This window comes from Ictidomys tridecemlineatus, chromosome X, assembly GCF_052094955.1.
Source record: "Ictidomys tridecemlineatus isolate mIctTri1 chromosome X, mIctTri1.hap1, whole genome shotgun sequence".
Classification (NCBI taxonomy): domain Eukaryota; kingdom Metazoa; phylum Chordata; class Mammalia; order Rodentia; family Sciuridae; genus Ictidomys; species Ictidomys tridecemlineatus.
In genome coordinates, this window is record NC_135493.1 from 77,029,967 (window position 1) to 77,057,078 (window position 27,112).

Genomic DNA, 27,112 nt, shown 5'->3' on the forward strand with positions numbered 1-27,112 from the left:
GTCAACATACCCATGACAGTCTGTGATATTTTCATAAGTCTGCTGACCCATGAGAAAAATTATTGACAACTGACTTGAGAAAGACTTTCCTAGCTGGGTATGGCAGTGCACACCTGTAGTCCTAGTAATTCAGGAGGCTGAGGCAGGAGGATGGCAAATTGATGTCCAGTTTTGGCAACTTAGTGAGACCCTGTCTAAATAAAAAGGACTGGAGATGTAGCTCAGTGGTAGAGTACCCCTGGTTTCATTCCCAAGTATCCACTCCCACAAACAAAGTTACTTTCCTCTATAAAAGATTATGTTCTTTGTACATTTTCTATATTTTGGTGTTAAAATATCATTTTATTAATTACATGATAGTAATGATACATGACAACATTAAAAGCTTGGCATCATCATGTTGGGTCTCCAAAATTTGGGGAGAAATTTTACTAGTCTTGGAAATCCAAATTTTTGGGAATCATTGTTTTTGTCTAGTGGTTTTTATACTTGGTAGTGTATTCTTGTTAAACTTTTCCTGGGTTCCACCTCCAGATATTATGATTCAACAAGTTTGATTTGGGACCTAGGAGTTAGTACTTTCACAAAACTCTTAGGTTCTGAAGTTCAACTAGATTATAAAACTACTGCTCTGCTTTACCTGCTTATTGAACAGTCAAAGGCATAAGTAGTTGGAATGATTCCATTGTGGGCCCATTTCTTTTAGGGATAGAATGAAAGCACATCCTCTTACTTGCAATGTAACCTGGAGATCTCAACTGTTTTTTCTAAGGCCTGTAGACAAGTAAAATAAAGGACTACAGCAGCTACATGTCACTTACTTGCTGTGAGCATGAGCAAAACTGATGAGCCTCTACACAGTCGGTGTCTCTAAAGATCTGTTGCTGTTGATGATGTGTATTGACCAAGTCTGATTTAGAAATTTGTAGGGAACATTTCATGCATCTGATGCCTATTTTAAAATACCTTTATTTTATTTATTTATTTTTATGTGGTGCTGAGGATCAAACCCAGGGCCTCACATGTGCTAGGCGAGCGCTCTACCACTGAGCTACAGCCCCAGCCCATGATGCCTATTTTCTTTATTTTGAATCTTTCCAAGACATCTTCTATTTTCTTTTGCCATAATTTTCTCATTAAGATGCAGCTCTACTACTCAAAAAGTCTTCAGTGGCAATCTTGTGATAGTCAGTTTTCCATTGCTATAATAAAGTACTTGAGAGAATCAACTTTTAAGGAGAAAAGATTTATTTATTTATTTATTTTTAAAGAGAGAGTGAAAGAGGAGAGAGAGAGAGAGAATTTTTTTAATAGTTATTTTTTAGTTCTCAGCGGACACAACATCTTTGTTGGTATGTGGTGCTGAGGATCGAACCCGGGCCGCACGCATGCCAGGCGAGCGCGCTACCGCTTGAGCCACATCCCCAGCCCCAGGAGAAAAGATTTAATTTGGCTCCTGGTTTCAGTTCATGGTATCTTGATCTTATTGCTTTTGGGCCCAGCCTGTGGTGGCATACTACATCATGATGGGAATGCATGGCAGAGGAGCTGCTCACCTATGACAGCCAGGAAGCAAATAGGAAGGGGTCAGAGTCCCAATATTCCCTTTAAGAACATGCCCCCCTAGTGATCTAACTTCCTCCCACTAGGCACCACCTCTCAAAGGTTCCACCACTTCCCAATAGGCTGGCAACCAACCCTTTAACACATGGGCCTTCGGGGGACACTTAGCCAAACCATAGCACTTGTATAGCCAAAGTAAAGTCTATGCCCCTCAGCATGGCATTTAATGCTACTCTGTGAAGTAGGCATTAACTCTTATTTTGCACATAAAGAACTTGAGACTGAAAGAGAGAAAACTGTTCAAGATCACACAGGCATGCAATGGTAGAACTCCAATTAGAATCCAGGTCTCCTGATGCCAGCATTCTAGTCATTATTCAGTACCTGCACTTTGTAAAGTGGGGAGAAATGATAGATGCTGCATGTATTTGCTAGAATGATGGGATGGTGGTTATATAATCCTGTCTCCTTGGTGGGGCGCATACTCTGAAACTCACTCAAATGAGCAAAGATACCTGTTCTACTTCTTACTGGCTTTGTAGACTTAAACAACTGACAACCTCCTGGAGCCTCTATTTCATCATTTATGAAATAAGGACAAATCATCACTACTTGGTAGTATTTTTATGAAGATCATGGATGTAAAGGGCCTAGCATAGTGCTAGGTTCATAGGAGATCTTCAGTAGGTATCGTCATTCACCAGTATCCCATTCTGGTGATCTAAAAAACCCATTTAAACAACGAGGAAAGTAGAATTTAGACAGTGGGAATCTAGATGGGGTACAGAACTCCAGGGTCTATTCCTAGCTCTGGGGTTGGAAATAACCTTTTCAGGGTTTCAGTCGGGTTCTCTGCAAGTGAATACCAAAGTTAGTACTCCCTTGGAGCATCAGTTTGCTGTATGTATTGTGAGAAGCCTGATGAAAAAGTGAACCTTAAGCCCCAGTGCTCACAATGTCCGTGTTTTGTCATTTCTAATGGTTGAAGAATTGTGGATTTTTATTAAAATGTAAATGTTTCTGGGGAGAGGCAGCATACATATTAACTTTTTGGCCTGATTAGCTTTCACTTTCCTCTAGTCCTTCTGTGTTTCTGTGTTTTGAGTTCAGGGCATGCTCTGAAGCAGGGGGCCACTCCCACCCAGCCTGTTAAAATCCTACTCAATATTCAAGGTTTATGGTGGATACCACCTTCTCCCTAAGCCTACTACGGAGTTTCTCAGCCAGATCATGCCTTCCTTCCTCTGTGTCCTTCCTTGGAGGCCAAGTTCTAAACTCTTGTGGTGAAGGACTAGAGAGGCATCAGGAGGCATTGCCTTATGGAGACCTTCCTTGAATTCTGGCTTGTCTTTGACTTGCCTCATGACCTTAGGTTGATAAATGCCTTGACCTCTGTTAAACTTCAGTTTGGGGTCTGCAAAAAGCAGGTGATAATACTTCTCTTAAGGCAATAAGAGACGCTCTTTATAGTCTATCACGCAATGTTGAGTGGCACCGCGGGTGCTTTGTGAATTTGGCTGTTTCCTCTCCTGGCACCCTAAGCCCCTCAGGAAGTCTCTACCTTCTCATCCAGCTCTGCCTGCCCTCAGGTGCTTAATGACTGTGTATATTGGCAGTCATTAAGCACCTGAGGCACCTGGGCTGCATTTCCATTTTGAGAGCAATCTTTCACCTAGCAGGAGGGTTAATGAGATAAGTGGTAAAAAGGGCTTGGAGCTCGATCTCCTGCTCATGGGGAGCCCAGTGGCTTGGTAATAATACCGTGGCCGCATGTTCAGTGTATTCAATGCACAGACCCTTAGGGGAGGTGGTTTTCCGAAATTACCAGGCTGGGAGCCCTGCCACTTGCAGTATAGATCTCCTTACCCACTTTTGGGATCTATGCGCTCTTTGGGATGCAAACTCTCCCTTACTGTCTTAAAGCTGGGACCCGAATACAGGACATTCAGCGGGACTCCCACTTCTGTGTGCCCGAGGTGGGCCTTGGAAGGGGGCAGTGGGTACTAGGAAGGCATCCCTACTCTTGCGGCTTCGCGCAGTCCCGAGCAACCGAAAAACGGAGGCCGAGGCCCAAGGGACCAGCCTAGCCGGGATGTCGGGGGCGGGGCAGGCTTAGCCCAAACTGGCGGCTTAACCCGGCTCCGACTTCTCGCTCCACAGTCTGGGACAGAGAGAGCCAGGAGGAGCCCGAACCGAGCTCCGACTCCCGCCTTGGCCTGGGCCCGGCCCCCTCTAGTGCCACTACACCTCCCTCCCTTCCTGGCCCGGCCCCTAGCCCAGACTCTGCCCTGGCCCGGCCCAGACCCGGCCCTCTGCGGCTCCTCTGGGCTCCAGGTTGGCGCAAACAAAGCCCTGATTGACTGCCCGGAGGGGCGGGCCTCGTTGCGGAGCCGCCTCCTCCTCTTTCGGCCCCGCCAGGGATTTGCCGGGAAGGGCGGGGGGTAGGGGGATACGGGGGGTGGGGTGCGTATAGGTCAGTGGGGGGCCAAGACCTGGGGCTCGAGAAGATTGTGCCCACCCTCTGTCCGAAGCCCAGGCTGTCTGTCCCCTCTGGGTCGCCCCCTCAAGCCCAACTGGGGACACAGGGACTCCTGAAGGCAGGGTGGGGTCCCTCACGGGCTAGCTGTCGTCTTGGGCTCCCCAGGCACCCCAATTGCAGGCTGCTTGTGAGGAAGAGGGAAGGGCTGGCAGGGTCTTTTCTGGGAGACTCGGGGTTGATCAATACGGGTTCTGGAGCCTGAGGGGAGAAGAGGGCAGAGAAGCAGAATAGTTTGTGCTCTTTTTTTTTCTTTTCCTTTTAAAATTCTTCCTCTACTGGGCATCTGGACAAGGAGAACAGGATTCAGTAGTTTGGAAGGGGAGTTTAGGAGAAGCGGCGACGGCTAGAGTAGGTAGGCGAGTAAGAGGAGGAGGAAGGGCTGGGGAGAAGAGCGAGGCTGTAGCGGCTGCCTGTTGAGGGAGGAAGAGGTGGGGGGAGGAGGAGGGGGAGGAGAGAGAGATGACATGGGGAGAGGAGGAGGGGGGTTGGACGGGGGCGGAGGAGGAGGAGAGGGCTCGAGGGACCGTCTGTCGCGGGACGGGCTGGCCAGCTGGGGCGCGGAGCCTCGAGGAGGAGGAGGCAGAGGCAGTGGCAGCAGCAGTGCTCGGAGCAGCAGCAGTAGAAACAAGTACCAGCCACACAGAGGCTCCTCCGGCCCGAGCAGCCACAGTCCCCCGGCCGCGATGGCGAAGCAAATCCCAGCGAGCGAGGAAGCCAAGGGGCCCTGGCAGGAGACAGACCAGGAACAGCAGGAGCCGGTGGGTAGTCCGGAGCCGGAGCCCGAGCCTGAGCCCGAGCCCGAGCCCGAGCCCGTGCCCGTGCCTCCGCCCGAGCCCCAGCCCGAGCCCCAACCAGAGCCCCAGCCCCTACCGGACCCCGCACCCCTGCCGGAGCTGGAGTTTGAGCCGGAGCCGGTGCACGAACCCGAGCCCACGCCCACAGTGGAGACTCGCGGCACCGCGCGTGGCTTCCAGCCTCCAGAAGGCGGCTTTGGCTGGATGGTGGTATTCGCTGCCACCTGGTGCAACGGCTCCATCTTCGGCATCCATAACTCCGTCGGGATCCTCTACTCCATGCTGCTAGAAGAGGAAAAAGAGAAAAATCGCCAGGTGGAGTTCCAAGCAGGTGAGTAGCCCCATGCGCCCCACTTGGCATTCTAGGCAAGAGTATCTACTCCTGCTTCCACCTCCATACCTCCTAGTACGAGGCGCCCCTCCAAAGCGCCGCTGCTACTCCTTCCCTTGTTCTGCCCATGGCCCTGCTGAGACACGGGTTGCTGGGCTCTGGGCAGCCTCAGCTGTGGAGACTAGGTGCAAGACGTCCTGGGAGTGGGAACTGGGACATTCATTGATCACAAGCAAGCAATGAACTTTTTTTGCCCTGGGACAAATCCAGACTCACCTTTTAAAGTACTTTGCCCATGTGTGCTGAAAGAAAATATTTGCAGGAATTTTGGGGGGCAGAGGGGGCGAAGGCATGAAGACTAGAGAGAATTGGGAGGTGGGGTGGAGAGAATTGGGAGGTGGGAGAGAAGCACGATACCACGAATCTCCACAGCAGCCCTTGTTCCTTTGGAAGAGCGGAGGTGTTTTCTGTCAAAAACACTTCGGGAATCCTGGTGACTCTTTGCTCAGAGTCAAACACATGGAAGGCGTGTGTCTGTAGGAGAGAAAGGGAGGGAGGAGAGAGGGAGTACGATTGGGGGTGTGTACGCGTTTCTGCCTGCCGTGGTTACGGCCCAGCCAGACCACGGCCATCCCAAGCAGCCCTGGGGGAACGAGCGGATTTCGGTGTCCTTTGAGTTGAGCCCCAAAGTTGGCAGGGAGACGGTCTCCTGCCAGAGAGGCGTGAGGCTTGAGGCTTGAGGCGCCGGCAGGCTGGGCCCTGTGGTTCACTTCGCACCACCCCCAACTTCAGCCATGCCCCTTCACCCCAACCCCGTGCCTCTTGCTGTGGCGGGGGTGGGGGGTGCCCTTTTCCATCTGAAGCCAGAATACTGGCCCTGCCACTCCCGCTGTGACTTGGGGCTGACTTGGTCTCCTTCCCTAAGATTGGCAGGGTTGGGGGCATAGCCCTTTCTCTCCAGGCCAGTGGCTGCAAAGCTGGTGCAGGATCCTCACACTGTGGCCGCCTGTGAGCTTGGAACAGTTCAAAGGAGCCATCTGCTTTGCCGGAGAAGCCCTTTAGGCAGTTTTTGTGAGATGTCTCCCATGAGTCGGGGGCTTGGAATACCCCCTAAGTTTCACTTCCTCTGGTGGCTCCAGGACAACTCTATATATGCCACCACCTCAAGTTTGCAGCTTGGAAAATGTGGATTTTCAGTGTTGGTTTGGAGCTGAGGCTTTCTCTGTTCTTGCCAATTCCCAGCATGTGTTTCTGCTACCTTCTGAGGGGGCTTGGAGACTATTAAGTGAACATAGAAACCTTGAATTCTGGGGCATCCACCTGTGGATTCCCCTTGGAGAGCTTCTCTCAATGCCCTCAACTGAGAACTTGTGTTTTTAGTTTGCAGCTTCTTTAGACTGCCCTGGCAGAAGGGGCTTTGGGGCTTTTGGTGCCCCAAACCTTGTGACTCACTGGCATAGCTACAGTGTGCAGGTCCCTCTTGAAGAAAGTCTGAGTCTATGTCAGTAGCTATCAAGGGCAATCTCAGCACTACCCAGGTCACCTGATGCTGGAATGGAGGGGGTCCCTGGCCTATGTGGAACAACTTCTAGGGGGAAGGTCACAGCCACACTCATCCCTGGGACCACCTTTTTTTTTTTTTTTTTTTTTTTTTTTTTGCTTTGATGTAGTTCAGGAGCTCTTAGGAAGGCAGCCAGGGTAGGGCCTCAAGCTGTTGCCTAGGTTATTGGGGGGTGTGTGTGGGTAGATGGGTGGAGGGACCTCCTGAATGTTGCCCTGTGATTGAGAGCAGACTGTTGGTCTTGGGGATTAGTGGCAAAGTTTGAGTGCAACTTGAAGAGAAGCAGCAGAGGCTGGACTGAAGCTAGGCCCTGGCATTTATGTGGTGTGAGCAGGCCTAGAGCTGGGGCCTTGGGAGTGTGTAATAAAACTTGGAAAAACCACTATTTTACCAGGAAGAGGTTCACTGCTGGGGAACAGACTTCAAAGTAGGTGATCATAGGGGACTCAGGGGGAGGGCTGGCTGGGACTTTCCGGTCAAGACCTCATGGCAGCTGGAGGGGGGCGGTGGTGCAGTGGTCTATGCAGAGGTGTGGCTAGTGTGTATTCTGACACAGACCAGGTCCACTGAGGAATTGAGGTTACTAGCTTAAATTATGGAGAGTAATAGGTCAGGAAGCGACAGAAAGGAATTTGGTATGTCCCCAGGGTCTCAGAGTACTTTGGCTTGGGTCCTTGCTGTGGTGTATCTTGAATTCACTAAAGTTATTTTTGATACAAGAGCCTCTCAGGAACACCTCAGTTTTTATTTTGGAAAAGTCAGGAACACCCTACTACATTCCAGAAAATCTCATTCTCAGCACTACCTTTCTTCATCTCCTCAGCTTTCTCAAGCCACCATTTAGATCCTGAGATTCCAAATGTCTCTGCCTGAACATACTGTCTGCAATTTACTCAAACTGTCCTGGCCACCTGTGCTACAGCCTTGGTGTCCCAAAAGGACACAAAGCCAAATAGAAGTTTGCTATCATTTTTATCAGCCAGTATTTGCCCAATAGCCATTATGGGGGTCGCTCCAGGAGGTTGATGCATGGTCCATTTCTATTAATGTCTAACATGACTTCCATCTCTAAACATCTATGAATTACTATTTGGAGACACTTCATAATCCAGATTGTTTTTGGTTAGGCTTAACATCATCACAACGCTAAAGCTGTCCTGATTGGTTTTGTGGATCTAAGATTCTACAGATGTGAGAGAATCCCAGAGAAAGGTAGTTTTGATGTTTGGGGAATAACTCTGCCTTAGGGGGCCTTTGGACATGGGCAAAGGCCACAGGAGGTAGGAGGGAAGTGGAATTCAGGACATACTAGAGCATACAATGTACAATCTTTGTGGACTCTATGATGTGCATGGTTCTGTAGTATCAACAGAAGTATATGTAGTGTCCTTTCTTCACCTGTTTAGAGGCAGAGCCAACTTTTCCTGGGTTCTAGGCCTGGGAGGACTGGCAGGCAAAAGGTTTTTGAAAGTGAGGCAGGTAACCACGGTCTGGTTTAGGGAAGAAGCAGTAGAGATCAGGTGAGAAATGTGTCTATACTTTTGTAGAGACTGTGGGGAAATTTAGGAGTTCTCCAACCCAGATCAAGCCACAGACAGGATAGGAGGCAACCAGTCAATCTGTAGAAACTATAGGCCCAGAATGGTTTCCTAGGATGATAAGTGAGGCTTTTAGAGAAAGAGGAGCAAGGTGGCATAGGTTGCAGGCCTTAGCTCACTATCAAAATTCTAAATGGTGGTAGGGTTAGGGTTGGCGGCTCAGGATAAGGCAGAACAAGACCAAGTTGCTAACATTGGATCCAAAACAAAGTTTTTTTGAAAGTGCTCCAGAGTAAACCCATTACTCTGTATTTTCCACCTCAACTGTGAGTCTAGTACTGACTGGTAAAATATGATGAGAAGCGGTTTTGTTTTTTTTTTTAATTGGGCAGTTTTTTGGGGGGCATTTGACTATTGAACCACATCCCCAGCCCTATTTTTTTTTAGAGACAGTGTCTTACTGAGTTGCTTAGCATCTTGTTTTTTGCTGAGGCTGGCTTTCAACTCGCGATCCTCTCCTCCTGTCTTAGCCTCCAGAGCTGCTGGGATTATAGGCATGCACCACTGTGCCTGGCATTGGGCAGTTTATAAGCATGGCCCTTGCAAGCTCCTGAGTGGGGGTAGAGTAAGGTTCTCACTATTAGGGAAAGGGAAAATGGTCAAGAAGCTTCACTACTCAAGCTGCTGGATCACTCTGATGGAGACTGAATTTTCTAGGCATGGAAAAGAAGGGTCCACTCTGTCTTTAGGTGAACCCAGAGTACTCAAGATGGATGGGGCTAGAGCAGAGTAGGCTATCTTTGTCTTCTCCATCTTAGGGGTTTTCATTGCTGACTTTGGGATTAAGGTGTCATTTGAACAAATCTGCCAATCTTTAAAAAATATTTTTAAAAATATTTATTTATTTATTATTTAGTTATAGGTGGACACAATATCTTTATTTTATTTATTTATTTTTATGTGGTGCTGAGGATCAAACCCAGTGCCTCACACATGCTAGGTGAGCGCTCTATCTCTGAGCCACAACCCCAGCCCCAATCCACCAATCTTTTGACTTTGGCTGAAGGCTACTGTCCAGCAGAGCTAGATCGTGTTGACTCAGAGCCTACTGTGGAACTTCAGGTCACAGGGCCATCAGTCAAACATCTTTTGAGTTATTCCCCTGCCTCCTCTCCAAGAAAACTAGATCCCATACTACAACCTTGATTCATTGTAAAGGATGAGAAAGAGAGGTTGGGGTGTTTGGAAGCCAAATAAGAGAATGCTTGTTTGAGCTGGGTTAACTGGTTGAGGCTGTATCCCTGGCTCACTGAGCAGTGGCCTCAAATGCTTATTCTAAATCTTAAAAAAGGTGGAACCAACCCAGATGCCCTTCAATAGATGAATGGATTAAAAAAATGTGGCATTTATACACCATGGAGTATTATTCTGCATTAAAAAATGACAAAATCATGGAATTCGCAGGGAAATGGATGGCACTAGAACAGATTATGCTTAGTGAAGCTAGCCAATCCCTAAAAAACAAATACCAGATGTCTTCTTTGATATAATGAGAGCAACTAAGAATAGAGTAGGGAGGAAGAGCAGGAAGAAAATATTAACATTAAACAGAGACACGAGGTGGGAGGGAAAGGGAGAGAAAAGGGGAATTGCATGGAAATGGAAAGAGACTCTCATTGTTATAAAAAACTACATATAAGAGGTTGTGAGGGGAAAGGGGGAAAAAAACAAGGAGAGAAACGAATTACAGTAGACGGGATAAAAAGAGAAATGGGGGGGAGGGGGGATAGTAGAGGATAGGAAAGAGAGCAGAATACAACAGTTACTAGTATGGCATTATGTAAAAATGTGTATGTGTAACCGATGTGATTCTGCAATCTGTATTTGGGGTAAAAATGGGAGTTCATAACTCACTTGAAACTAATGTTTGAAATATGATATGTCAAGAGCCTTGTAATGATTTGAACAACCAATAAAAAAAAAAAAAAAAAAAAAAGGAAGACTTCAGGCCAAATATGGACCCCCAAGAAGCTGGCAATCTCAGTGATATCAGCTAGTCAGTGACTAGGAGTTAGATAACTTGTGCCCTTAACTGTTCAGTGACTTTGAGTAGGCATTCTACCTCTCAATATCTCAGTTTATCTATCTGTAAATGAAAAGATTTGACTACATGAACTTTCTAGCTCTTCCATCTATCCTTCTAGAATTGTGTGATATCTTATTCTTTACTACTTAACTACCATAAATGTTGACTTGTTCAGACAAATGAAAGTTTGTAAATCTTCTTGAATGGAGGAGGAGGGATTGGGAGGAGATTAGGAAAGCAAGGAAAAGCCATTTAGATATCATTTTCCCATGCATATGGATATGGTTCATTTTCATTGATGTATGGAAGCTAACCCACAATAAAGGGGGAGAGGGGAAGAATAGATATTTAGTAAACTGGACAAAGGGAAATGAAGGGAAAGGAGGGGGAATAGGAAAAGGAAAGACAGTGGAATGAATCTGAAATAATTTTCCGATGTACATATATGAATACACTGTAGCAAATCCCACCATTGTGTACATCCACAAGAATAGGATCCTAATTAGAATAAGATATATTCCATGCTTGTATAATTATATCAAAATGAATTCTATTGTCATGTATAACTACAAAGAACCAATAAAAAAAAGACCCATTCCTTTTTATTGAGTATATCAGGACAACTCTGAGCATGTGGCTGCATCTCCCACAGTGCCTTGCTCAACAGAAAGCTGAGCCTCCAAGAGAAATCCCTCCACTTGGCCTGCTTTGGACTAGCAGGGTGGGTCTGTATGTTCCTGTTTCTCAGCATTTGAATCTCTTCTTTAAAAATATAAACTATAAGTATTTCCTCAGGTCTCAGTTTGGACTCCTCTTCTGAAATTTAGTTTCCCACAGCTTGCTCTCATTTCTCAGAAATGCATGGTCAGTGTGACCTTGGTTTGCTGTTACTGCAGGCTAGAAGAGTAAACCAAGATTCCTAAATGTGATACAGAGGTTCCCTGTAGAGGGGTTCAGACAGCACAGGGCGTCTTTATAGCTGGCTCCAGGCTGCTGCCTGGATCCCACTGTGGTGGGGGAGGGGAGGGCTGGTGCTTGTGATCTTAGAGAAGGCCCTCTTGGGTGTCCACAATCCCTGATCAACTTCAGCTTCAGCTTAGCTGAAAGTATGCCTAAGGAAGTAGCATGCACAGAGCTCACTCATTTTCTTTAGATTTACATTTTGTTGTCATTGACAATATTTCCTCCAGCCCCATGAAGAGTAAACAAGCAGCTGAACTGTTGACAGTGGCAGAAGTACGTAAAAGATGCTCACAACATTTGGAGCAGTCCAGTTTCCCAGGAGGATGCACTGTTTTTCCTACCAGCATCTTTTTGCTTTGTTGCATTTTGAAAAGAAAGAATCATTTACTCTTTCAGATTATGTGAATGATGAGGTGGGATTTACTGTGTTGAAAGAAGCTGTTTTACCTGGAATTGAATGAATAAATCTTAGAGAAAGGGTTTTGTTCTTAACACACACACACACATTCACACACACATTCACACACGGATTATGACTATTCCATCTGTCTGTGGGTCAGGTTTAATGTAACAGGGGCTTCTAAAGAAGGTTCTGCAGGACTAGTGTAAAGGACCCAGCCTGGGAGACTTGCTAGGTAATGATAGAATATGGGCAGCCTGGATTGTACCTCTTGACCTAGACCCATTTTCTACTCCACATGGGATTGGGAAACATTTATTGAAAGTTTCTGTCTTCATCTTCCCCTATTCTTCATCCCTCATAGTATTCAAAAGTTTCTGGGAAGAGGGTTTAGGCCCACCCCAGACCTCCCTGGTTTCAGAGATGACAGAGGACTAGCAAACCTAGGGTCATGTAACTACTTGCTCTGAAGGTGGGCTCTGTGGCTAATGTAAAATCACTTGGCATCTATTTGTGAGTGGGGAATGTGGCATGTTTAGGTGCTTTGAGGGAGTGCAGCCTCTTCACCCTGGTAGTCTTGCCCTCTTTTTGCTCTACTTTGCTCCAGTTTCAGGGTTGCTGAGAGCAAAGTATGAAATTAGCTTACCACCACATATTTTCTCAGCTTCTCCTATTTTTACAGTGCATTTTTATCATGTTTGCTGGATGTACCACCCTCTTTCCTCTCAATACTGTTCCTCTACCTCTCTTTCTACCACTCAGAAGAACATCTGGGGTTTATATGTCAAACAGATCCAACTCCAGCTGGAGTCCCAGGCCAACCCCTATAGATCTCACAAACACTACTTCCCTTCCCCCTTTGCCTTTCTCTCCACTTTTGCTCTCTACTTTCTGAATGAAGGGTGACTTTCTGTGGAGTACTCAAGAGTATGAAAGTCATTAGCTCTGGATATTTGCAGTAAGATAACTGCTATAAAAGCTTTTTGTCAGCTAGGAATGGTGGTGCACTCCTGTAATCCTAGCAGCTCATGAGGCTGAGGCAGGGGGATGGCGAGGTCAAAGCCAGCCTCAGACACTTAGGGTCTCTCTGAGTTGCTTAGGGCCCACTGTCTCTAAGTAAAAGACAAAAAGGGCAGGGGATGTGGCTCAGTGGTTAAACGCCCCTGGGGTCAATCCCCAGTACCAACAAACAAGCAAATAAATAAAACAAAATAAATAAACCTTTTTTGTCATTTCCATACTAGCTCTTTTCACAGCCACAGGACTCCTGCCCAGAAGATAGTATTATAACTGGTTTGTCCTCAGTAGTATTTAAAAAATGTCTTGGTCACTTGAGTCTCTTTATCTTCAAGTCCTCACTGTCATTGTCCCCCATCTCCTGGGCCAGTGGAACCTCTAGATTTCAGATTTTTTTTTCTTGGTACCAGGGATTGAATCCAGGGGTGCTTAACCACTGAGCTATGTTCCCAATCCTTTTTAGTTTTTATATTGAGACAGGGTCTCACTAAATTGCTTAGGGTCTTGCTAAGAGTCTCAGGCTGGTCTTGAACTTGCTATCCTCCTACCTTCACCTTTGAGTTTCTGGGATTACAGGTGTGTAACACCATGCCCGGCTTCAGACTGGTTCTTGGTAACTTTGGCGGGTTCTGGTTCATTATATTTTAAGCCTCTAGCATCTTTCTTTTTGGCAAAAAGGCCACAAAGTTGCTTGTAGAGGGGTCACTGAAGGGAGGACATAGTTACTCAAGCACCTAACTTAAGTCAGAAGTGCCTTTAGGGAGGGTAGAGAGTGGGGTAGTAAAGCAGTAAATGCTCTCCAGCCTCTGTGCAGCTGAAGAGAAAAGGAGAAGGTAAGTGTTGTTAAATAAGCAGTCCCCACACAGACTCTTTGCTTAGATTATCCTGGGATCTGACTGTCCACCCTCTCACCCAGGCTGGAAGGGTATGCACATGTACCCACGTGTCCAGATGTGTGTGTATGTGTGTATAACTGGTGAGTGGTGTGTGTCCCAGTCAATTAACACAATTGCTAAGATCATGTTGCCTATGAGATTGAGGTCACAGGTTCAGCCTCTTGTTTGGGTCACTGAGCTTCTCACAAACAAAAGAACTCTTCTTCTGTTCATGACCCATGCCCCTCATGCTGGATTGTCACTAATCCCAAGGGGAACTGGGTAGAAGAATGGAGATGACTTGTAAGACTTCCCTGATACTGAAGAAAAATGTAAAGCACTGAACTTGGTGATGGCTACCTCTGGTTGCATTCCAAAATGAAATTTTTTGACATTTAGTTTCTTACTCCTACCAAACACCCTAGTAGTAGTAGTTGTAGTAGTAGTAACAATGTTTAATTAACACTTAGCAATGAAATGTGTAAGGCACTAAACACTTTCATGTACCAATCCATCTTAATTCTCAGCAACCCTATGGGGTAGGTACCATTATTTCATTCATCTTGTAGACAAAGAGAGGCATGGGAGTTATGTATCTTGTCCAAGTTCATATGCCAAATAATAGCAGACCCAGCGCTTGGACCCAGACAGTATGAATTTAGAACTCCTGCTTTTAGACATCATCTAATACATAGTGAAGATGTTGGGGGAGCTACCAAGGGAGACTGCTACAGAGTTTTTTCATTCCTATAGCCTCTGGACATCAATACAATTAAGAAATAAAAAGGAATGATCAAGAAGGGATTTAGTAAACAAAAAATAGACAATCTCATGATACAGGACATGATCTTCTAACTACGCATCTTACTTTACCCAGCATCTTTATGCAAAGGGTCATAATCCTTGAGTCCAAAAAGGACAAGGGAAACTGTCACTTCTTAGCTGTTTAGCCTGAATAAGTCACATAACCCTTCTGGGCTTTAGGATTCCCATTTATGAACTGAGACAAATAGTATCACTTTGATAGGACTGTAAAGGGTCAAATGAAATTATGTGTATATGAAAGATCTTTGTCAATTGTGAAATGAAATGGTTGTTGTTATTATTATACTTTTCCAGCCCCCTAGAAATGGATTCATACTTGTTTCTAAATGTTTCCTCGCCATCTGTCGCCTCCTCCCCACTCCATCTCTTCCCCATCTCCCCTTGTATTCTTCTGCAATTTGACCCGGGTGTCCTGTAGCTAAGGACTGCCTGTGTTTTCTTTGTTCCTCAGCTCTCTGAGAGCCGAGAGAGAGAGAGAGAGAGAGAGAGAGAGAGAGAGAGAGAGAGAGAGAGAGAGAGAGAGAGGGAGGAGGGGCCAGATCCCAGGTCATATACATTCAAGGAAACAAGGCATGTTGAAATATTTACAGCGCTTGGCAGGAGCTCACAAACCTCCCTAGTTTGTCAAGGACTAAGTTCTTTTAGTAGCAATTGCTAAGGATGGGGGGTGGATGGTGGGGTGGAGTTAGGGTGTCACTTCCTCCCGAGGGTCTCTAACAGAGCCTCTGTTCTCCTGCAGGTAGTAAGGAAGAAGGAAAGGGATATTTAGGGTCAGAAGGTCTGGGCCAGGGGACATTAAGCATAGAAGGAGATTTGCTCCTTTGTACTCAGTTTTGGTGTAGGCCAGTTTCCTTGTGTTCTAAACAGGATAGCCCCAGAGAACAGAGGCCACAGAAGGATTGTGGACTTCACAAAGGAGGATTGCAATAGCAGTTTTGAGCAAGCATTTCAATGGCCACTTAAGGAGCCTCCATTAAGTACAACTAGTTGGCAAATCAGAATGGAAACATTTTTCTTTTTTTTTTGTTGCAAAAAGCAAAAACAAAATCTCCAAGCCCTTTTCTGAGACTAAGATTTCAAATACACTAGGGCTCTCTTGATTTTCAGGTTTTTAAATGTCTGCGCTGAAAGACATTTTAAAGATCACCTAATCCTATTCTCTCTGGTTCCTGTCTTCCAGGTAAAGAACTGAGATCGGAAAAGAGGTGAACTTAATCACATTGTGGGTAGCTGCTTGTAGTGGAGGTTGGTTTTTAAGAGTGTTAGTAAATGGGTTCCAGGGGTGGACTTCTGGCATACTAAGCATTCCCCAATTTGATCCCCAGGTACTACTATGTGGAAAGAGATAGAAATAAAATTCAAAAGGTACAATGGTGAAAAGTGTCTTTCCCACTCCTGTTTCCCAGTGACTCTGTTTCCTTCCCCAGAGTCCACCAGTGTTATCTGGTGTCCTTTAAGAGATATTCCATATGTGTATAAGCAACTATGTATATATCTTGTTTTAATTTTTTAGTTGTAGATGGACACAATATCTTTATTTTATTTATCTATTTTTATGTGGTTCTAAGGATTGAACCCAGTGCCTCACATGTGCCAGGCAAGTACTCTACCACTGAGCCACAACCCCAGCCCTATATCCTGTTTTTAAAATACAAATGGTGGACTGTAATCCACATTATCTTCTGCCTTGCTTTTTATACTTCAAAAACTACCTTGGGTATTGTTACAATCCAATATATAAAGCCCTCATTCTTTTGTATAACTGTGCCATATTTAATCATAATTTATTTAATCAACACCTTACTAATGGACATTTGAGCTGTTAATCCATCTTTGACTATAGGCTTTAGAATCAAACAGCACTACATTCAGATAGATGCCTCACCACATGGCTGTACTTGACAAGGTTTTTAACTTCTTGGAGTCTGAGTTTTCTCATATGTACAATAAGGGTAACAATAACATGTATTATTACTGGTGTAGAGATTAAGTGAGATGACACATGTAAAATGTTTAATTTACAGCTTGGCTCCTACTAAGAGTTCAGTAAGTGTTAGTCTCTCTCCCTGCTCACAAGTCCTCCCCATACCTTCTCCCTCCAATTCAATTAATGTAGTTTCAGTTCTATTAAGTGCTGGGCTGACATTGGATGAGCCAGAGAAGGCCTTAAGAAGTTTATAATTTCTTTGAGAAAATATAACATTCCAAACAACCATAGATCACTGCTAAGTGTATTAAATTGAGTTTTTTACAGTTTTCATGTGGTGATATGGAAAAGGAGAGATGTATGTGAGTACCAGAGGAATCACAAATCTTGCTGGTCGAGTTGGAATTTGAAATGGGGTGGAAAATTGAGAAATGGTGGGATAGGAATTGAAAACTAGATAGTTTGGTTGTTGCTCAGATTCTGGGTCTTTACCCTCTGGGAACCCAGTGAGTCACAGTTCCCCATCAAGCCCTATCCAACAGGTGGGGTGAGGTGGAGGGGCAGAAGGAAAGAAAAATACTAAGGACATTTGGAGAGAAGGGCACAGGGCGGGGGGATGTCTGGGCATAGAGCCACAGAATGAGATGCCTGTAAATGGCTTGTAGCACAGCCTGCCCAGCCCACACCACCTGCTCTTCCATGTCAGCAGCCCAGGAACTTTTTTCTAAGAGGTCTGAGAAGAGTATAACTAGAAGCAGCTCTTAATCCCTCACCTCGGATCCCAAATGGACCTCCAGATCCTGTGAACCCCAGAAGAGAGAAGTCTATTGAGTGATACTGATCCCCTCTGTGTGTGGCACATTATAGTTTACATCTTAGCTTTTGTTAATCCTTGCAACAGAGACAGTTATGAAATAAAATAGCTGAATCCCATATTGTGCCATAATGTCTCATAATGTGACCATAGCACTTGGTCACATCAAGTGCTATGTTGAAGGGGCCTGGAAAATGAAAAGGCAACATGATTTGTATTTATTAGGGTATAGATTTTTTCCCCTAAATTGGTAGCAGCCTGAAGTTTAAGGATAAAAAACAGTACATATAGTATGATGAAACACACAACTAGGAGTCACAAAGTTCAGGGGCATGGGAATGGGGGGGCATGGAAAGGAGGATCTGGGCATAGTTAAATTTTGCTGCCTGGGATCAGGAAAAATGCTTTCCCTAGCTAAAAAAAAAAAAAAAAAAAAAAAAAAGCATAGAAAGAAAGAACACTTGTGGACTGGGATTCAGGAGATCTGGGTTCTGGTTCTGGTTCTGGCTGTGTTACTGGCTGTCTTTGTGACCTTACCAAGCCCATCCCCCTTTCTGGACCTCAAGTTTCTCTATTTATGAAATGAGAAAGTTGGATTTCCCTAGATACTTGGGCCAAGTTTGTGTAAATCAAAGAGGTCTTGTGAATTTACTAATAAGGGCCTAATGAGGGTGATTCGGAGTGGTTGGGTGGTGAACAGAAGAGAACAACTTCTTTGATGAAAAAGAAAAGCAGATTCTCCCAGATCTAAGCAAAGATGACTTCTGAAAAGGTAACTGTCCCATGGTCTCTTATTATATCTCCTTGGAGAATTCCATCAAGAGGAACAAAGAGAAAATGTGTTTGTAAGTGAGCAAATACCTCAATGCAAAAATGAGATTTGGTGGAATAGATTGAGATATACTGAATCAATATCTCTGGAAATTTCTGCTAAATAATCTTCTAGATCACTTTTCTAAGACCTTGATTTTGTTTTTCAAAAGGGCTTTATGTCTTATGGGTGGGGTACCACTGGGAGTCTTCCTCTCATGAAACTAGCTTGATGAGAAATGGCCTAGAACCAAACTATTTGAATAAATCCTGGCTCTACCATTCACTAGCTGTGTGTCCTTGGTTCTGTGCCTCATTTGTAAAAGGAAGATAACAAAAGTACTTACAACATGGGGTTGTTAAATGAGCTGATATCTGTGTCTCTCTCTACATAGCTAATAAGCTTAGAACAGTTTCTTGCACATGGTAAGTGCTATATATATGTTCACTGTTCTTATTATCTCCGTAGTAGGCTACAGCTGAGCCTTAGAGAGCAAGTATGATCCCAGGTGAGCCTAAAGGAGCACAGTCAGGAACTCTGGATGGTAGGGATGTCTCATGAAGGCACCATCTGGGCTGCTCTGATGTTGCTCATGCTCAAGATCCAGATTAAGACCTTTAAAGGCCCTAAGCACTATTTTTTTCTGGATGCTACATTTCAGAAAAAAAATTCATTAAATTTATACTTTTCTCATTTTGGAGTGGGCCTGCTTCACTGGTATTCCATGCTCATGCTTAGTTCACATGTTGGGTGATCCTGCACTGGCTCCACCAGCCTGTAAACTCCTCTCTAAGTTCTGGAGGGAACCATTGACTGTAAGTGCTCTACACATCCACAAACAGTTCTCAACCCAAGCAGCTCCATCCACAACAGGCATCCCAGGTCCTAAGAGCTTATTCTGCCGAGCTGCATGAACTCACATCTATTACTATCACATGTATTACTCACATGTATTACTCACATCTATTAGGACCTCACATCTATTACTTGGAATGATGGTTTATCTTCTGGGTGGGGGCAAGAAAGAAGAAAACCTGGAAGTCTCAATAAGGTACCTGGCAGTAAGCTCTAAACATTGGCAAGTTAAAGTTTGGTAACAAGTTGGGATGACTAAGCATGGTCATTATTGAGAAGAGGAATGGTGAGGCTTTTCTACCTCTAGATTATTAGGAGACTAAGGCCCTCCCCTGAGCCCTGACTCCTCCAAGGACTTTAAATCAGTGATCCCAGAAACCTTGGTATCACTATCAGTATCTCCATTACTCTATGAAGTTGACCAGGTTCTAATCATGCAAATGGTGAACAATAGGATACTTCTAAGAGTTAAAGGGTTTTTTTTTTGCCTTGACCTATATTTTGCCTATGGAAAGACTAGCCCAAAGCAAATTTTCCATAGATCTGTTGACCAAACAGCTGGAAGGACCTGGTGTCTTGGGTAAGACAGGTCAGCAGGACCCAGATGGATTCATTTGCTGCCTTGCCTGGGGATGGCACCACTCATATTCAGGCCTACCCTGGCTTGTCCTACCTGCTTTCTTCATAGAATGTCTCAAACATGGAAGGCTCAAGTGGAACCGGTCAGACCAGATGCTGGGAGCCTGTGGCTTTTAGGAAGAAAATGACACATCTACAGACAGCCAGAGGAGAGAATAAGGAGGAAACAAATTTATTGTTTCAGCTTCTAGCTCCAGGAAACCCCCTCACTCCATGGATTTCAAGGTATCACCAATGAATACCTGCTTAAGGAGGCCATAGCTCATCTGTGTCTTGTGAGTGGACTTGGCTAGTATTTCCAGGCAGGCCCAGCAACCTGAAGGGTATTTCTAGGTTGGCTTGACAAAGAATAGCACTGTCTTCTTTTTTTATGGAATTTGTTTTAGCACTGATGAAAAATATGGCCTTGGGATGGGAAGTCATAAAGAAGACCCTAAAGTTCAACTCTTCTTTGCTTCACTTCTCTTTGTGCTGTGTAGTATATGGTAAGGCACAGGATCTGACATCAGATAGACCAGTCCTAGCTTTGCTATTTGCCTGATCTGCAATCTTGGCCAAGTCTGAGCCTCACTTTCCCTATCTGTAAAAAATGGCCAGTGATAGGATTATAATTCCTATCTCATTGCTTCTTGATGTAGTTCAAATGACAGAATGGATATTATAATCCTTTGAAAATTGCTTGGAACCTTCCATATGAATTATCATCATGGTCACCACATTAATACATTAATCTGTAGAGTTGCATATGTACCTTTGCATGTATAGGTGGGTTGAGATAACTCCCATTATATATATCTTCCTAAATGTACAAAACTTCACATATATCTCTGACTTTAAGCCTGAACTCATGACATAGATAATTAAAAGCACAACCCCCACAGGCATACATACATGTTTATCCACATGGACAGATAGCCTCTTACTTTTTTTTTAACATTTATTTTTTAGTTGTAGTTGGACACAATACCTTTATTTTGTTTATTTATTTTTATGTGGTACTGAGGATTGAACCCAGCCTCACACATGCTAGGCAAGTGCTCTACTGTTGAGCCACAACCCCAGCCCCCATATAGCCTCTTACTGTTTTTCTCACTAACACAAGCAGATGTGTATGTATCTGTGTATTTATGTGTATGCATGTGCATGTATGTACAGCTTCATAGCCATAAAAGGGCATGCCATATCACCCAGATTTCCCCAAGACTGTCTAGTTTTCTAGGGGTCTGACACAGGCTCTATTTGTAAATTTCCCCATTTCATTCTGATAATGTCCGTTTTGCCCTTGCTGAGGCCTCTTCCCTGCCTCCATCTTGTTTGCACATTAGCACAGCTGCTGCTAAAATTCAAACTCCAGTATGTGTATCCACATGTCTGGAAAACACGGATCCCTGTCCAGTTGCTCTGTGAATAGCACTAGGACTCTATCCTGCACAATATATTTATAGCCATGTTTGCAAAGAGCTGACAGCATTTTCACATTTTTTTCAAAACACAGTTAATCCAGCCACAAAAATAGTCACTGGCCCACATGCCCTGAAGCTAAAAGAAATTAGGCAACAGGCCTAATGAAAATTAGTCACAGAGCCTAAAAGAAGTTGAATCTCTCTCTCTTTATTCCAAGGGTTTCTGAGTCTAGGGTGTGGCAGTGTGGTACCATGGTACTCTTCAGAGAGAGCCTGGATTCATCAAAGTTTTGGGAGAAAGGAAGGGGAAAAAAAGAAGGAGGAAGAAAAGGGTACTAAGGATTATAAGCAGCAGAGGGGAAGCTGAAGAATTAAGTGGAGGGAGAGACTGAGAGGAGGAGGGCTAATGTCCATTTTGAGGCCAACTAAAATTTTGGTGGCTGGATAACTTCTCAAATCAAATAGCAGAGTGTTCCAGCCTTCCCTTAATCTCTGGGACAGGGATCAGTAAATTGTTTTGCTTATTTGCAAGGTTAGATTACTAAAAAGCATCTCTAGTGATAGAGTTGAAAAGGAAAGCATGATTAGGGAACAAGATGGTTTCCAAGGAAGAGAGTAGTCCTGGGTCTAATATGATAGGCCCCATCATAGGTAACCCAACAATGGTCCTGGGTGAGGTGGGGTTTTGGTACAATTTATCATATCATTTATTATGCAAACTTGGATGCCTTTGAGGGTGAAAAAGGACACTGTTAACATTTTATTAAGACAGCAGTCGGGGGCTGGGGTTGTAGCTTAGTGGTACAGTGCTTGCCCAGCATTTGTGAGGCACTGGGTTTGATCCTCAGCACCACATAAAAATAAGCAAAAAAAAAAATAAAGATATTGTGTCTATCTACAACTAAAAGAAATTTTAAAAAAGACAACAGTCATAGGATTGTCAAATTAAAAAATTTAAAAAAAAATCAAAGTATTTACTAAAAATTAGGATTGACTTAGGAAAACCAAGGTGTGTATTCATTCTAGGTTTAGGACATATTGTTCAAGTTTTCTGGGAAACGATCCTCACAAGATATACTGAAAAGTATGTGTATGATTGTGTGTTTGTGTGTTGTGGTTGGGCAGTGGAGAGTAGAGCAGAGAGATTTAGTCTTTTCAGCCTTAGGATTGGGGATCATTTACTCTGAGTATGAATTTCTTTTCTTGTACCTGTCTATAAATATATAACAGAGTGCCTTTCCAAGTGTGTTGATTTCTTGGTCAGCTTTAGGAGAGATGCTTTGTGTGTGTGTGTGTGTGTGTGTGTGTGTGTGTGTTTCAGTCAAACTTGTGAAAGTATGTATGTATGAATGTGAATGGGTATTTGAGTATATCCAACCATGTGCAACTACAGACATGTGTGTATATAGATGTGTGTCAGTGTAGATGTGGTGAGGATGCACAAGGGCATATTTGTACATATTCATGCACATGCAGGGTAGAGCCTGTGACCACTTGTTCATTGAGTTGTGGACTGAAATTCCAGATAGCCATCACATAGACCACCATCTCATTTTACATATGAGGAAACTGAGGCATGTGTCTTCAGACTGACACAGTTTTGTTATTTGCTTGGCAGTAGTAAAGGGTAGACTAGCAACAGTCACTATCATCCTGATTGGGAGCCAGCTGCCAATCCATGCATTGGTATAAAAGCCCAGCTACTTCTTTTAAGTTTTCACAAACAATAGTTGCTTGACAAGGCCAAGAAGAAGCTTCTTAAGGGTTACTTTGAGGTGCCTGCAAGGCCTAGACTTGAGTGCAAAGGGAAGATTTAACAGATGGGTGATTCCGTCTGACCTGCGTCTCTGAAGGATCCTATCAAGCGATGGAAGATTTCCAGGGCTTTGAATATCATTCAGTGCCCTCCTCTTCATTCCACAACCTACAGATGTGGTTTGCCTTGGAGACAAACCTTGATCTAGATTAGAGATCCACTAGAGGCCTTCAGAGCATACAGACCAGACATAAGCCAAAAGTGTCCTTAGATTGTGCAGTAAGAGATAGGAAAGCCTCTCTTCCCCAGACCCTGAGCTCCTTGCTCTTGCCCTCTCACTTTGGGCTCTGACAGGGAAAATAGCTAGAGAGGTCTAGGAGTATCAGAATGGGAACGTGTGCCCTCAGAGAATGGTAGGTGGCTATCTGATTAGACTTGGTCTGTTTTATCTGTGATTGAGGAATTGGTCATGTAAGTGAGGATAGTCCAGTACTAATAAAGTCCAAACCCCAAACTGTGATTCAGTCTTCATCTGAGAAAATTCAGCTTACTTGAGCCTGTTTAGGCTGTATCCATTTTTCTGACACATCACACAAAGGATGAGGCAAGAGTTTGGGGTGCTGTAGCGCAATTCTGGGAAAACATTCCAGATCTTAGGGGCTAGGGCTGTAGCTCAGTGGTAGAGCCCTTGCCCAGTGTGAGGCCCTGGGTTCAACCCTCAGCACCACATAAAAATAAATAAATAAAAATATTGTGTCCATCTACAACTCAAAAAATATTTACAAAAAAACAAAAACAAAAAAACATTCTAGGTCTTATGGATAGTGACACCCAATTTAGACTCAGGCAATATTTATTGAGTACTTACTGTGTCTTTAGCATCATGCTAGATTTGCATTATTTCACTGAGTCTTCACAAAAACCATGTGAAGTAGGATTAGTCCCATTAAGACACTCTAAGAGGTAGAACAGTTTGCTCCAAGTAAAATAGCTAGTAATAAGGGAGTAAGAATTCAACCACCACTCTGCTTGACTACTGAGAACCTACTGCATGCCAGGCATTATGCTAAAATTTTTCTATGGATTATCTCACTTAATCCTCAAAATACCTTTATAGGGGGGATACTTCTCCCACCTTTTTTCATATAAGGAACAGAAATATTAGGTAAGTTATCCAAGGTCAAGTGCTAGTACTCACAGTAGAGCCAGGATTCAAATACAGGCCTGTTGATTCCCAAGCCTAGGGCCATCTCTCCCCTGCTCCTCTGTGGATATCATATTCCACATCCAAATGATTCCCAAGCCCCTTCCAACTCTGATATCTTAGAGGTCAGCAACTCTATGGTAATCCTTTCCCATGCACTCAAGCAGCCTTGGGGTCACTTGGCTGTGATCCACTTTCATTCTTCCTTGTCTAGGGTCTCTCTGTGTATTGTACAGGGGTAGAATGAGTGAGTGCTCCCGCCTCCCAGTCAGCTCATTTGGATTCAGTCTGGGACTCTGACTCAACTCCCTCACTCCTGGCCCCAGATCTCAGGTAAGATACTTTCTGTAACAACATTCAGAAGCTGCTCTGGGCTCTAAGCAGGCCTGTAACTCTTTCCCTCTGAAAAACAGGAAACATCTCCTTACATTGCAAAAGGGCCCCAGGGAAGTTGCCTCCATGCCTTCTGTAATTGTGCCTGTGCTCATATCAGTGTGTGTACTTCTTGGGGTGCATGATACAGTCAGAAGAAATTACAGACAGAGGTCAACCTTGATTTTGCATTGTCCATAGCCCTCCTTGATGGGCCGAGATGAATATTTCCTTCCCTGCCCATGTCATCAGCCTTTTCCTATGGGAAGCCGATGATGGGTTTTCCATCCCCTTCTGAATGTTGAGCAGAAGAGGAAGGCAGTTTGGCTCATAGAGTGATATCGGCCAGAGTCAGGTACTTGGTGCACATATGCATGTGTGTCTGGGGGAGGGGCAGGGAAAGGTGATGATTTTTGTCTGGCTTCAGTAGAGCATTACCCAAATGTGCCCAGTGGCAAGGATCTGGGAAGAGCCAGGTTGCTTCTGGAGGCAACATCTGGGAGAGAGGTGTTCCCTGGAAGAACCCTAAGAGGCCCTTAGAAAATTACTAAAATTTCTAAAATGTCTCGGGGAGGGGTTATGGTTCAGATGCCAGACCCATTCACTCTTCACCATCCTTTGCCCTCACACTCTTTGTCTTCCCCTTCCATATTGCCTCCCTCTTCAATCTCTGCAGTCCTGGCACCATATCCTGCCACTTACACCACCCTTGTTATTTGGTACAGGGGGAGGAGCACACCACAAGGAATCAGAAAACATGGATTCTGTCAACCTCTGCAGACTTCACCACTATCCCATGTGACTTTGGGCAAAGTGCTTTACTGCCCTGAACTTCAGTTTCCTCATTTATAAAAATCAGCCTGGTTTTAAAGATTTAACCCAAAGTTTAAATAAAAAAAAAAGTAGGCAAAAACATCCAGATTTCTGTTGCTCGTCTTAAGAATCAAATGAGGGAATGATCTGGAAATACTTGGTGAGCCCTGAAGTCCCATTGGCACAGGAGAAGTTGCTGTTGTGAATATTCTGTGTTCCCTGGCTGCCCTTCCATACACACAAGAATTCAAATTTGCCCAGCATGGCCAATGTCCTGTTCCCCTATCATGTTTGCTCTAAAGACTCGGTGGCTGTCTGCTTCTGCAGTCTTTGTGTCTATAACAGAGAATCACAGGCTTCCCGTGAGGTCCCTTTCCCTCTCTTAGGGACAAACTTAGCTAGGCCTTTCTGTACAGAAGAGCCTTCTCATCTCACTCAAAGGAGCGATGACAACTTTGAGTTTATGCAAACCAGTAGGACAGATCTATCTGGGAAGATGCAGCTTGTCTTGGGATGTTATTATTAGCCCATTATTGCAGATGAGGAAACTGAGCTCAGAAAAGTGAAGTAAAGGGCACATAGACAACAGGTGGCAGATTTGAAGTTGTGTGTGTATGTGTGCACATTGAAGTGGGTAGTAAGTTTATCTACAGGCATACAAGAGGTGAGGAATCTGGATTTGCTATTAAGATAACCATCAGTTTCCAGGAATCCAATAAAACCAGGCAGCAAGCCCAATAAAAATTAGGCAGTAGACCAAAAAGATACTGACTTTGTACTCTTTCTGCCTTTCTTTCTCTCTTTGGCTTGGGTTCCTGCAAGAAGATTCATTTCACTTCACTAGATACAGCACATTTTGCTAAGTGCTATGATGGGAGAGGGTCAAGGAGAAACAGAGAATGAAGTCTATATGAACACACACACACACACACACACACATACACACACACACACCCCATACTTGAATCAAGGTAGACCACGATGGAAAACAATAAGAGGTAACCATTGAGTATAATGCATTATAAGGAGAAATAAAGTGATTCTGGCAGCTAACACAAGGCACTATAATGGTTTGTGCTTGACTAAAGTGTATTGAAATGAAATGAGGGAGAACATGATATGTTTGGGGAAAGGTTAATGCATTGTGGGCAAGAAGACCCACAATGGTTTGTGCCTCTCACTCCAGGCAGGCTAGTCAAAGCCATGATCCACTGCTGACTTCTCAGCCCTTATTTGCAAGGCTACTTTTCAAGGTGTGATGTGTTTGGATTTGTTTTCCAAATCATTGTTTTTAGCAACCAAGGTCAGGATTTTTGGTTTTTCCTTTGACTGCTGACCGTACCCCTCTGCCTAAGAAATCCCACAGGAAGCCCCCAAGATTCACTTTGCTTCTGGACACTTGGAAAATGACTCTCCAATTTCCTTATTCTGTCTATGGACTCTAATTTTGAACTGTGGAGGCCAAGATTTTTTCTTCCTCTTCCTCCTCTGGGGCCAATCAGATTTCTGAATTCCAGAGTAAAGCCACACTCTCACCCATCCTCTGGCTGCAGTCTGGAATTACCAAGGCACCACGTGTTTCATCAGCATTCCAGGTGTAGCTAGACAGGAAAAATTTACATCTGTCATGTCCTTCCCTTGACAGCCTCACCTCCTTAGTCCTAGTTTCCAGATCTAACCTAAGTCAATTCTTTTCATTATTCCCCTTCAGGAGAAAAGCTGATTGGGGAGACAGGCTCCTCTCTTGCCAGCCCAGTGACACTTTGAATGGGGCAGTCATTTAGCATCCTGAGTTCAAGTGAATTCTGTCACATAATTACCCAGGAAATTGCTATTTAAACTTGTCTACCTTTTACCCAAAGACCAGAGTACTGGTGAGGTTTGCTTGTAGCAGAAGAAAATAAACTTAGAGGAAAGAACTTCTCAACTTAGAATTCTAAGATGCTATGACATATATAGTTCTCCCTAAGCCTTTGGGTTCAGCCTCCTGCCTCCAGTCATGCCAGAAAGATGGTCTTTGCCTATT

The 27,112-nt window shown here is 44.4% G+C and overlaps 1 protein-coding gene across 1 annotated transcript in view; it reads left to right on the forward strand.

Annotated features, from left to right (window-relative positions):
* Positions 1 to 4,592: 4,592 nt before the first annotated feature.
* Positions 4,593 to 27,112, forward strand: part of Slc16a2 (solute carrier family 16 member 2) — a 107,321-nt gene continuing 84,801 nt past the window's right edge. Inside the window, exon 1 of the mRNA XM_005337481.5 lies at positions 4,593 to 5,227. Within this exon, the coding sequence (XP_005337538.3) occupies positions 4,786 to 5,227 (442 nt within the window). The 5' untranslated portion in view covers positions 4,593 to 4,785. The remainder of the gene's footprint in view (positions 5,228 to 27,112) is intronic.